Raw genomic sequence first — 13,707 nt, forward strand, 5'->3', positions numbered from 1 at the left:
CTCATGTAGAAGTCCAACTTATTTTGGATCCTTGTGGAGAGTTTAATCTTAGAGTTTGTAAAGCTGTTGAGTTTTTAGTCACATGGATTGTTTTGACATTTAATAACTGAGTCCTGAAATAAAATTACAGTTGTGGATTTCTGTCATTTCGTCTGGACTAAACAAATAACAGCAGCATAAATCACAAACGTCATTATGAGGAGTCTGGATTGAGGTTTCTCACTTGATAATGATCAAAACAAGAAATTTAGGTTGGTTTAAATGAATATTCCACCTTAAATCTTTGAATGTTGACCTAAAAGGTTGGTTTCAGGAAGTATTCCACCTACAAGGTCCTCACACATCCACCTTAAAGGAACATTCCACCCAGTGCTTTAAGTGGGTCCAAAAAAGTGCAGGTACTCTATTTTCCTATATCAACCATTAAAAAAACAAAACAAAAAAACAAAAACAAAATCGGTACTAAAGCTTGCGCTATACTTGTACCTAATCGATTGTGGCCAAATAAGTTGTGGCAACTTATTTTACTGTTACAACAATGTTTGTTGAACTTGTAAACCAACAAAGACATTAAATATAAATTTAAACACAATTAAATTTCCTTCACTTTTTTATTAACAAACTGTAAGTTAACAGCAAGTGAAAAAATTTCAAACTGTCAATAAAACTGCATTTTTTCTGCTCTTGAAATAAAAAAAACAAAGTGCTGAACATATCCATCAAATAAATACAAATATAACACAAACAAATGTGCAAAAGGAACAAAATAAGACAACAAATAAAATGCACCAATAGTTTAACTTACATTCAAATTTTTTTGTTTGGAACAAAGAACATTCACTTCTGAAAAATAACACTGAAAATAAATACAAATTTAAGGTTCTTTTCCTTTACTGAAAAAAGTGCTTTTCATTTCACTATCTTTTCAAAAGTACGATGGTCAGTGGTTTATATTTACAGCGGACTCTTTGTGAACTCATTCTCATTCAACTGCATTTTATAACTTGAGTAGAACTTTGATCTGAAACAACCTTTACTTGTTGGCTGAGTAATATGTACTTTAAATATTAGCTTTTAAAAATAACTGATTGCTTCTTAAGTCTGTTTTTTCAGAACATAAAAAATTATTTAAAGCAAATGCCCATATTACCAAATCTTTGATATTATACAGTTGTGTGATTATGTGGCTCTAGCAGTTGTAAACCAAGACAAAATTATGTGACACTTCCAGAGGTGGTAAAAATTATTTCATTACTTGACAAAAATCATACACAAAGGTGAAATGCACTCTAATAAAAGTGGGTACAAGTAGTTATGCCAAATTTTACTTGAGGGAAAATTAGGTAAAAATATGTAATTGTTTTAAGTACTTTCTTATCTTATTCTTTCTTTTCTTATTCTTATTCTTCATTCCTGTTAAAAGTTTCTGGTATTGACAGTAAATCTGCACAACACTCTAATTTTCTGTAGTGTTCAGCAAAAGCTGTTAAATTGGAGTGATATTGCGGGCATTCTCTACTCTTTACCTTTTTAGAAATGTAGTGGAGCGGAAATTACAGTATTTGAATTGTAAATATCGTGGAGTAAAAGTAAAAACTTCTCCACCAAAATACTACTCAAGTAAAGTATAGACACTCCAAAACTATGTCTAAGATGTGTTAGTACAGTACTTCAGTAAATTGACTTTGTTACTGACCGTCTCTGGACACTTTCTGAATTGAATGCTTAATTACAGGACAACATGGGTATTTTATGAGTATTTCAACAGCAGCCTATCAGGAAGGACAAAAGGTTTTCTCCCGATTAAAGTCTTTAGTAAACTTTTCCATTATGCCAACCGTGTCAGCAGCTGACTTCTGTCGCTTGAAAATATATTTGGACCTTGTGTGCACGTGTGCTTGTTCGGTGAGAAGGAGACCTATGATGGGTGAGGTAGCGGTGAATTGTGAGGTTGGGGAGGAGCAGAGCTTGAATGCCTGCAAAAGATAACAATATAAATTATTAAACAAAAAAAAATCACAGAACACCACCAATAGATACATTATCCAAAAACAAATGACTTTAAAATTTATCTAGAATAGGCTCCAGCAGGTTTTGGGCTCAGCTTGGCTCATAGTTGGAGATTCACAGGCTGTACATGATGCACTACGCCTTCCTTTTCCCAGCCACGACCTCACATATGTTTGGGCATTGAACTGGTGCAATGGGGGTCCGTTGCACTTGAGGAACATCAAATTTGACAGTCTTCTGATGTCCATTGAGTTCCTTTTGTCAGTGAGGGTGTCATTCATTGAACTGAAAGCTCGCTCACACTCACTTGTTGACACTGCGATTGTGTGAACGGCTTTCAGAAGGGGCTCAAGGGTAGCTGGTGTCTTGGATGCTTTTAAGTCCAAGTATTCCCTAAACCCATTGACACTTTCTCTTTCCTTGACTCTCAGTCTCAGGCATAAGCGCCTGACTTCTGCATCCCCGAACAGGATATCAACATTTGGAGGCCAGGAGTCAGACTGCAGCACCTTGAGATCTGTCAGGAGACAGTCACTTGTTTCAGAAGAGGTTCTGCTGACATGTGATGAGGTAGTTGGAGTCATTCTGCTCTTTATATTTTCTGCCAAACTTCGAAAAAATTGGCCAGGATTGATCTTCAAAACCCTCTGATTGTCATGTAGAGTTACATTTTTGAAAACCTTCTCCTCATTAGCTTCAGTTGCAGTTTGTGTATGTGGTCCTGGTGTCTTTATCATGGACTCAAAAACACGAATTTGCCGGGCCAGCAGCCTGTCTGCATGATCGAGAGTCATGTCCCGTCTTTGGAGCATTCTTGATAGATCACTCAGTTCCGTAAGAGCATCAAACATGACACCAAGATTGACCACAAATGAAACAGAAGTGAGAATGTCATTTAAACCTTTGTATTTTGCTCTCTCTCTAGAATCCCTGTTGACGTCAACTGCAGCTTTTGTAAAATGTATATGCAGAGCCTGAAAGTTTTCCCACACAGCTTTCACAGTTCTCTCACTTGAAGCAACCCAACGCACTGATAAAACACGTCCAATCACAAGAAGACGCTGTCCAAGACTGTGAGCACTCTCAGTTAACTCTCTTTGGTTTTTCGGGGATGCATGACAGAGAGTGTAGAGTTGATCCAGAAATATCTTGAAATGGTTGATTCCTCCAACCTCCTTCAATACATCACACACTGCCAGCTCTAGTCTGTGGTTTGAACAATGCCAGACAAACAAGCTAGGGAATTTGGAAACCAACTGTGTTGCAACTCCTGCTTTTCTTCCCAGCATGACTGAAGCACCATCACAAGCAAAGGCCAAAAAATGGTTCTGCAGGTAGTTTATGTCGAATCCATTTTTATGAAGACTGTCTAACAAAGCATCTGTAATGTCCTTAGCTGTTGTTGACTCAAGCTCAATTAGTTCAAAAAATATGGTGTCTGGTTCTTCGCTGCAGATAGCAGACCGTAGGTATATGACTAGCACTGACTTTCCACTTATTGTGGTGGACTCATCAATGAGCACACACAATTTTCTTTGATTCATCACAATGTCATTTACTACTTTCTTCTTCATTTCTACTGAAATGTGATCCAGTATGTTTGCACGTGTTGTTCGAATGCAAAACTCTGCCCATGTTCACACCATTTACTTTTTGCAACTGGACATCTATTGGCATATCTGTGAAGGGACGACCATGTTTGCCAATCTTTTTTTTTTTTTTTAAATATATTTTTATTATTTTAATTTAACAGAACAACAAAAACAGGTGGTGATATCACAGGTGCACATCTATATTGTTGAGGGAGGATCAGAAATTAAAAATAAAAACAAGAATAACAAGAGTCTGAGTTACTTAAGATTGTCCAACATACTAATGACTGGTTGCCAAATTTTGAGAAATAAACTTAATCGATTAGCTAACAAGTATCTAATTTTCTCTAAGTGCAATACATTTCCCAATTCTTTTAGCCACATTTCAAAAGAAGGAGGTTTGTCAGACTTCCAACACAGCAATATCATCTTCCTGGCCAATAATGTACACAGTGATATAACTAGTACTTCATTCTTATTTCTTCCCCAGTCCAAGTCAGTCACACCAAACAAAACAGTGAGGGGAGTACATGGTACACTCCTACCAATAGCTTTAGTGAGGAATTCAAACATACAACTCCAGAATGGTTGTAATTTATGACAGAAAAAGAAAAGATGGGACAATGTTCCTTGATCTGTTGAGCATTTGATACATCATGTTTGCCAATCTTGTAAGCTGTTCTGAAAACATTACAGGTTGATGTGAAGTCAGCCTTCTGCATATCTTCAATGTGTTTTTGCATAACATTGTGTGTTGCCTTGTTCTTTATCTCAACTGCTTTTTTGTGGTAAATAGAGTCTTTGTGCTCTTTAATTTTCTTTCGCAGTGAAGCCTGTTGTGTAGATTTATCCCTTCCAAATGGTGAGACTAAGAATCCACACCACTCCTGTGATGCTTTCTGCCCTTGCTGCATGTCCACACGAACATTTATTTGGCTGCACACCCTACAACCCAACTTTTTATTTTTGCTCTTGAGCCACGTGTAGTTTTCAGAAAAATAAAGAACTTGTGCTTCGGACTAACATTCTGGCCAATTATCCTCACGAACTCCGCTTTCATGCTCGGAGGGGCCAGGAGTGTTGATTGCCTCCTCCTCATTACTCGTGACAATGTCCTCAGTGTCAATAGTACTGCCAGCATTACCTCGCGTCTGACTCTGTCCTGCTCCTGCAAGATTAGACTGGCTTGGTATCGTGTCGGTTTGCGAGTCCGCCTCTGATTCTGACCGTGTTCTTTTTGAACCTTTGAGCCAAGACAGCATGGTAGCGTGTTTTACTGCATATTGTCAACTTTGGAGCTGCGGTTAAACACACGATGTTGGGCGAAGCTCGGGCTAGCATGTCATGTTTGTTTACCGCGCTCTCATCTCGCGCTGCTTTAAAGCAAAGGAGGAATACGCATGCGCGCCTCTCTCGTAGAGCGCAGTGGTCTATGGGAAATGAAGTTTTAGTAAAATGAAGTAGCGGTCGAGCTTCTGGTGGATTAAAATGCGATGATCAGCGTACCGGTACGCTGAAAGTACGTTCTTGACACTTGGAAAAGTGCCAGGACGCCCGAAGGATATTTTTAGAAGTCCCGGAACTGAGTACCGGCCCGTACCGGCCCACTTAAAGCACTGATTCCACCAAAAATCCTTGGACATGCACCTAAAATGTTGGTTTAACCGAGTATTCCATCCAAAATCCTCATAGAGACCTGAGGGCTGGTTAAAAGGAATATTCCACCTAAAACCTCAAATATAGACCCGAAAGGGTGGTTTAGAAAAAATCCTTCAATGTAGACCAAAAAAGTTAGTATGGAGGAATATTCCACCTGTAATGTAGACCTGAGAAGTTGGTTTGGAAGAATATACCATCCTAAACATCCTTAAATGTAGACTAAAAGACGGTTTGGAAGAAAATTCCACCTAAAATCCTCCAATGTAGACTTAAAAAGTGAGTTTAATGGTATATTCCACCTAAAATTCACTACTGTAGACCTTGGAGGTTGGTCTGATGGTATATTCCACCCAACATCCTTGAACATAAACTTAAAAAGTTGGTTCAAAGGAGTATTCCACCTGAAATCCTTTAATGTAGACCAAAAAATCTTGGTGTAAAGGAGTATTCCACCTTAAATGTAGACCTAAAGGTTGGTTTGGAGTAATATTCTACTCTAAAATCTTCCAATGTAGACCTAAAAGGTTTATCTGATGGTATATTCTACCCAACATCCTGGAACATTTACCTAAAAGGTTGGTTTAATGGTATATTCCCAGACTAACCCTTGAACATTGGGCTTATTGGTATATTCCACTCAAAATACTTGTAAATATACCAAGAAGTCAGTGTAAAGGAAATGTAGACCTAAAAGGATTGTTTAAAGGAATATTTAAACTATTATGTTCATTATTTAATAATCTGTTATCAGTCAGAACCCTGGCAAACTTATTTTCTTCAGTTTTTTTAGTGGAAGTCACAAATAAAGGAGCTCTTGGTTTTTCCCGGCGTTACTGAGTCAAAAGCTGCTGTTTGAACACAGAACGTTCGATAAGATAAAGATAAGATAAAGTTCTTTATTTCTCCCCACTCCAGGGGAAATTTACATTGTTACAGCAGTTTTATTTACAATATATACAAGGGTGGCAAAATTTTTTAACAGAAAAAATAAAAATAAAGTTTAAAAGTGCAGAGATGTGCAGTGCAAGAATGTCAGTGCAAATTTTATGGTTTGGGGTGGTAATGATATAGTCCAGTTTATGTTAACATCAGCCAGTGATGCTGATGTTGTAAAGTCTTATAGCAGATGGGATGAAGGACCTGCGATAGCGCTCTTTCTTGCAGGGTGGATGTCTCAGTCTGCTGCTGAAGGAGCTGCTTAAAGACCCCACAGTGTCATGCAGTGGGTGAGAGGGATTGTCCATGATGGATGTGAGCTTTGCCAACATCCTCCTCTCACCCACCTCCTCTATGGAGTCCAGGGAACAGTCCAGGACAGAACCAGCCCTCCTGACCAGTCTGTTTAGTCTCTTTCTGTCCCTTTCAGTGCTCCCTGCTCCCCAGCAGACCACTGCATAGAAAATAGCAGACGCTACCACAGAGTCATAAAATGTCCTGAGCAGAGTCCTGCACACTCCAAAGGACCTCAGTCTCCTCAGCAGGTGGAGACGACTTTGGCCCTTCTTGTACAGGACCTCTGTATTGTGTGTCCAGTCCAGTTTGTTGTTGAGGTGAACACCCAGGTATTTGTATGTGTCCACCATGTCAATGTCCAAACCCTGGATGTTCACCGGTGCAGTCCGGGGTGTCCTCCTCCTGCGGAAGTCCACGATCATCTCCTTCGTCTTACTGGCGTTGAGCTGCAGATGGTTTCGCTCACACCAGTCCACAAAGTCAGAGATGACCATCCTGTACTCCTGCTCGTCCCCTTCAGATACGCACCCAACAATGGCTGTATCATCGGAGAACTTCTGGAGGTGACAGCTCCCAGAGTTGTAGTGGAAGTCCGATGTGTACAGGGTGAAGAGAAAGGGGGACAGACTGTCCTCTGTGGACCTCCATGCTGCTGACTACCACATCAGACACACAGTCCTGAAGCCTCACGTACTGTGGTCTGTTGGTGAGGTAGTCGATGGTCCAAGCAGCCAGGTGACAGTCTACTCCCGCTCCTTCAAGCTTCACCCTGAGCAGAGAAGGCTGGATGGTGTTGAAAGCACTGGAGAAGTCAAAGAACATGACCCTCACAGTGCTGCTGGGTTTCTCCAGGTGAGTCAGTGATCTGTGCAGCAGGTAGACCACTGCATCATCCACTCCAATGTTCGGTTGGTAGGCGAACTGCAGTGGATCCAGATACTGGCTCACCTGGGGACGGAGGTTCTTGAGGACGATCCTCTCCATGGTCTTCATCAGGTGAGAAGTGAGGGCCACAGGTCTGAAGTGGTTAGGCTCCCTGGGGTTCCTGGTCTTAGAGACAGGAACCAGGCAGGAAGTCTTCCATAACAGAGGAACCCTCTCCAGACTCAGGCTCAGGTTAAAGATGTGCAGCAGCACCTGACAGAGCTGGTCTGCACAGTCTCTAAGGAGTCTGGAGCTGATTCCATCAGGACCTGCAGCTTTCCTGGTCTTGATCTTTTTAAGTTCACTTCTCACCTGATCAGCTGTTATGGAGAGGCAGGGGGTGGTGGAGGAGGGTGGCAGGAGGAGGGGTGATGGTGGTGGTGGGGGGTGAGACGAGGAGGGGTGATGGGGCTGTATGCGGAGTCCGGAGGTGGTAGAAGACGGGGATGGGAGGAGGGGTGCTGTTGGTGGTGGTGGTGGTAGAGAGCTGAGGTGTGAAGAAGGAGCTGGCTGGTCGGTGCTTTGATGAGAGGGGGGAGGAGTGGGAGCAGAGTCAAACCTGTTAAAGAACAGATTCAGCTCATTGGCCCACTCCTGGTCTCCTGCTGCAGCTCCCCTCTCATGGCCTCTGCTGTAACCAGAGATGGATCTCAGGTCTCTCCAGACCTCCCTTGTGTTATTGTCCTGCAGGTGAGATTCCATCTTGGTCCTGTAGCTGGCCTTGTCCGCCTTGATCTTCTTCTTTATCTCCTTCTGCACCCTCCTCAGCTCCTCTTTGTCCCCAGATCCAAAGACCCTCCTCTTCTCCTTCAGCAGGGCCTTCAGTTCCAGGGACACCCAGGGTTTGCTGTTAGAGAAACACCGTACTTTCCTGGTCGGTACGATGTTCTCTGCACAGAAGTTGATATAGTCCGTAACAGTGTCTGTCAGTGCATCAATGTCCTCCCCGTGTGGACCACACAGCACATCCCAGTCTGTGGTCTCAAAGCAGTCCTGCAGCGCCTCAGTGGCCTCGTCAGACCACTTCTTCACATACCTGGTGGTGGGGGGTTGTTTCTTCACCATAGGTATGTAAATGGGCTGCAGTCTCACCAGGTTGTGATCTGAGTGGCCCAGTGGGGGGAGGGGTGAGGAGCTGTATGCATCCTTGATGTTTGCATACAGCAGGTCCAGGGTTTTATTGTCTCTGGTATGGCAGGTCACGTACTGGGTGAACGTGGGGAGAGTGGCAGAGAGCGATGCATGATTAAAGTCTCCTGAGATGATGATAAGAGACTGAGGGTGAGATGTTTGCAGCTGGGACACTACACTGTGGATGAGTTCACAGGCTGCAGCCGCATCAGCCGAGGGAGGGATGTACACAGTAATGGCTATTACATGTGAATACTCCCGGGGCAGATAGAACGGACGCAGACTGACCGCCAGTAATTCTACATCCTTAGTGCAGAGCTGCTCTTTAACGCTAATGTGCCCAGCATTACACCATCTCTCACATGCATCCACAAACCTCTCAGCACTCAAACACCCACAGACAGGCAGCCGGTGTTTTGTGGGCATTTTAGGCCTTTTTGTGGTCATTTGGCACCGCTTTGTGGCCGTTTTCAATCTGTTTGTGGTCATTCTTGCAATTTTTTTGGTAGTTATTTTGCCTCTCTCATCATTTTGTGTCTTTATCTCACTGAGTCATTTTGTGTTTTTCTGTGGGTTTTTTTGTCGTTTTGTTCACTTTTGTGGTCATGTTGTGTCTTTGTGGTTGTTTAGTGTGTCTGTTTTCATTTGTTTCTTTCTTCATCATTGTCAGTCTGTTTTGTGGTGATTTTACCTCTTTTTGTGGTCATTTTGTGCATTTTTGTGGCTGTTTTCAGTCTGTTTGTGATACTTTTAGATGTTTTTGTGGTCATTTTTGCAATTTTTAAAAATTATATATCGACCCACCTCTTGGCACCAAACCCATACTTTTTCCAGAACAGTAGTAAATCTGAATGCTTCTTCCACCACTGCTTAAAATGTAATAAAACCCAGTCAGTAGTGATTGTGGTAATTCTGCCAGTAAAGAAAAACAAAAAGGCCACATTAGTCTTGATTTAGACTTTATTCAAAATGTCGATAAACTTGATACTCTTGATCAATCAGGCATGAAACAACCAATACTGTAATGATAACGAACACCGCTCACTGACACAGATGGACTCCAAGCTAAAGTCAGACACACTCAGCGTCACACAAGTGTTCAGTTCTGTTTGTTGTTTTTTTAAAGGACTTAACAGAAAGTTCTCGTCATTTGATCAGAAGGTTTCGGGTTTTTCAGCCTCTGAGGTTTCTTTGTGACGTTTTTTCGAACGGAGTCGCTTTCTTTGTAACAACTCCTCACTAGCAGCTAGTTCATTTAGTGGTTTTGGTCCTGAAGACAAAGAGGCCTTTAGTGCTGGTCGAGTTGAATTTGGTCCCGCGGCCAGAAAGCCTGAATGAGCCGTACTGGTAACCGGTTTGCACAAATATTATTGCTGCAGTTGGTCAGAAAGCAGTGGAATGTTTGTTTGGGAATGTTGATTCAAGTTAACCAGCAGCCGAGGGAGTTGTGAGTGTGGAAAAGGGACTGCAGGTTATTGAGGGGAACGTACAGCACCAGATACCCTCGATTCATAATAAAAACGTAAACGGCACCGTGATTAGTAAGGCCTTTACAGTGTTGGACCTGGTTTGAAAGTCAGTGGTCAGAAAAGACAGAACATGGGAAAGTTCACATTCTAAATCATCACAAAATGCCACAGTGATATACACAGCAGGAATCACAGTTATATTTACACCATTTGGAAACTCAGATCTGTCAGTAAAGTCCTCCCAAAGCGGGTTTTCTAGTGAAGATAGCGATGATGAAGAGTTGGGGGAATGTAATCAAACATTTATAGATCAATAATCAGTTCATTTTTTGATTTAGAGCCCCGGAGTGAAGCTGGAGCTACGCCCCTTAGATCAGCTGCATGATGTCAGGTTCAGAGAGAAAAACCTGTTTTTGAATCAGGATACTGAGCCCTTTGAGAATCCTGAGGAAACCGTTCAAGTAGCTGGAAGTTTACAGTATAATGATGAAATGCAAACTGACTCCGTTTAGACAATTTCTGTCCTCGACCTTCGTGAACTCAATAAAAGGCCAATTCATGGGTTCTGCTAAAATAGGGTTGTAATCGTACGACAACACATAGCAACACAGATATTACTGCTCAGGTCAAACAGAAAACCTCCTTGTAGATGCTTCTAAAAGGCTGGAAGTTTGTACTTTTAACAGGACGTAGCAGTAAGTTGGAGATTGGGCTGCAAGGAATAATTCCCCAAAAAATGGACAGCTAAATTCACAGCCTTTAATCGTGCAATCAGACTAATGTTTTAACACTACTGTCTTAAAAAAGACAAAGTAATGTTCAAATGTTGGTTTACTTGTATAATAAAAGGCTGTGAACTTAGCAGTGTGCTTGAAATTTTACCGAGAACAACCTGTTTCAACTGAATTTTGTCAAAAATGTGCAGAGAACACAGTTTCTGTCAGACACAACACAGGCTATCTGGAGATTTTAGAGCCTCCTGTGTTAGGGCACCATCGATGGAAAACATGTAGCTATAATTCTGCATATGCAAAGTCTGGCAGCCGCTACAACTCTTTAAATGCTACTTTAAAAAGGTGTGGATAACGGAGGATCTTCTCACACAGCTTCTCCACTAAACAAGCCTTTGTTTTGGCCTTAATGTACAACAGATAACAACACAGAAGGCTGTGTTACTGCTCAGGTCAAACAGAAAACCTCCTTGTAGATGCTTCTAAAAGGCTGGAACTTTGTACTTTTCACAGGATGTAGCAGTAAGTTGGAGATTAGGCTGCAGCGCCGTGTCAACATGATTATTCCTGAGGTGTGGATAGTACAAAAAAAAGTAGACTGCTAAATTCACAACCTTTTATTATGCAATCAGACTAATATTTTAACACTACTGTTTTAAAAAAAACAGACAAAACAGCGTTGAAACATTGGTTTACTTGCATAGTAAAAGGCTGTGAACTTAGCAGTGTGCTTGAAATTTTACTGAGAAGAACCTGTTTCAACTGAATTTTCCCAAAAATGTTCTGTCAGACACAGCATAGGATATCTGGAGACTTTAGAGCCTCCTGGGTTGGGGTAATTCTGCAAAGTTTGGAAGCAGCTACAACTCTTTAAATATACTTTAAAAAGGTGCGGATAACGGAGGATCTCCTCACACAGCTTCTCCACTAAACAAGCATTTGTTTTGGGCGTCTACAGACGTGTTGTGACTCAGCAGATGATGAAGTTTACATCATGCATGTCATTGCAGATGCCTGGAAAGCATGAACTAGCCTTTAGGAGGATGTTTGGCGATCTGGGGAAAGCCTTTGCTTAATGTTACATAAAAAAATTTACAAATCTGACTGAAGCAGTTGTCAGATTAGTTAAACGTAACAGCAAAATGAACTACATTAAACTAAACTGGGGCTGAAATCAGACATGAAGGCACAGGACCTGTCAGGTTTACAGTACACTTTTGCCATTTTCTGCATCGAGACAGTATTTTCAAATAAAAACTCTCCGGGGCTTCAGGACATTATTCTTCCAACCAATCAGCTGTTATCAGGGGGATTACATGAATTCATTAACTTGGGGCAGGTTTTCCTGACATGTTTTCTGCTGCATATTAACCAACTTTTCTATAAATACTCTTAGAAAAATCCATATTAGCAACACATGACCACAGCTTTTAAATGGAAAGATTCCACTTCTGCTGTAAGGACTTCCAGTGTTTTTCTACCCGCATCTCTAAAAATCTTCAGGGTGTTCTGGGTGGAAACGTACGAGCATCCCTGCTACCATCCGGTATGTAACCCGTCCCCAGAGCACAAACTGTACCGCAGCATTGCTGACTTTTAAAACAGTCATAAAACAGCGTATATGCAATACAAAATGACTGCCAGCGTTAGGCCAATAAAGAATAAAAAGAAATATTAACAAACAAGGCATAATGATTTTTTTTTGTTCAACATTTCAAGGGTACATGCATGCATGATTCTCAAGTCAAAAAACTCTAAAAGTGTGATCACACAGCTTTGAAACTGACATGGAATGTATGTCCTGCAGGCTGCTAAGGTCAGGTCGAGTCTCTTCATATTAAATTACCTATAAAAATATATATATAAATAAAAAGGTGAGGGTACTGTGTTGCGAAAGCTGCAGCAGCGGTCAACGTTTAGCTGCACCGACAGAAGGGAGGAGGGGTGACGAAGGGAGAGAGAGATGAGCGACTCAGGGATGTTCTGCTCAGGTTTCAGAATGCTATGTGTTCTCCGGTGAGACGAGGGCGAACGCTCAAGACCTGCTGTGACACCGGCGTCTCCTAGAAGTCTCAGACTCTGTTACGCTCTAGAACACTGACAGCACTATGTTCTAAGACAAAGCTGAGTCCTACAGTTCTAAAAAGAACTTTTAAAAAAATGGAAACAAAGGCAGCCTGGTTCTAAACCCTCCAGGAGTTCTAGGCCAAAAAAATTCTGTCTGTCTGATGAGCTACAACCACGGCAGATTACTTGTCGAGGCTCCTAAGAGAGGAACTCTTTCTCTAGCTCGAAGACAGAGGGCCGAGCCGGGGAGCTCTGGATGCGGCAGAGCGGCACGGTGCAGTCTCGTTTCTGGCCCTCAGTGTCCATGTCCAGCAGGGAGCAGCCCACCCCCACCTCCGAGGACAGCACCATGTTCAGGTTTTGCGCCGCCTTCTCTCCGGAGTAGTGACCCAGGGAGTAGCTCTTGTTGCGTCCTCGCAGCAGGGCCCAGGTGTGGGGTTTGGCCCGGAAAGACACCGGCCGAGGTCTGGAGAAGGCCTCTCCAGCGGAGGGCTTCTCTGACATTCCATCCTTCTCTTTCTCTTGCTTCTTATGTGTGGTTGGAGGAGGCAGAGTGGGTGGTCCATTGGCTGTGAACAGACAGGGAAGACACATTTTTAAAACCTATACAGGAGGGCCTCAGTTTACGACGTCTTCGACCTACAGCCTTTTGTTGTTGCGTGAAACTGGTTATGTGGAACTAGTTGACAAGCGGAGCGGACGAATAAGTCATCATGCGGCGTTATAAGGTGGCTTTGTTTACATTCGGTTGTATACCACCTTCGTTTGTGCTACATTCACTAACTTTTTGCCCTTCATTATGGCTTCCAAGCATAAGTCAGACTCTTCTGATGCTTCGAAGAAAAGGAAAGCTGTCTTCACCCAACTAATCAAGCTCGTGCTTGCAAAATA

General features: G+C 42.2%; 1 protein-coding gene across 2 annotated transcripts in view; it reads right to left on the reverse strand.

Annotated features, from left to right (window-relative positions):
* Positions 1-9,491: 9,491 nt before the first annotated feature.
* map3k21 (mitogen-activated protein kinase kinase kinase 21) overlaps positions 9,492-13,707 on the reverse strand; it is a 35,939-nt gene continuing 31,723 nt past the window's right edge. For both annotated transcript variants that reach the window (XM_055018723.1, XM_055018724.1), the window contains one exon: positions 9,492-13,385. In XM_055018723.1, coding sequence (XP_054874698.1) covers positions 13,015-13,385 — 371 coding nt within the window. In that variant the 3' untranslated portion in view covers positions 9,492-13,014. The remainder of the gene's footprint in view (positions 13,386-13,707) is intronic.

The sequence above is a fragment of the Amphiprion ocellaris genome, chromosome 16 (genome assembly GCF_022539595.1).
Source record: "Amphiprion ocellaris isolate individual 3 ecotype Okinawa chromosome 16, ASM2253959v1, whole genome shotgun sequence".
NCBI lineage: Eukaryota > Metazoa > Chordata > Actinopteri > Pomacentridae > Amphiprion > Amphiprion ocellaris.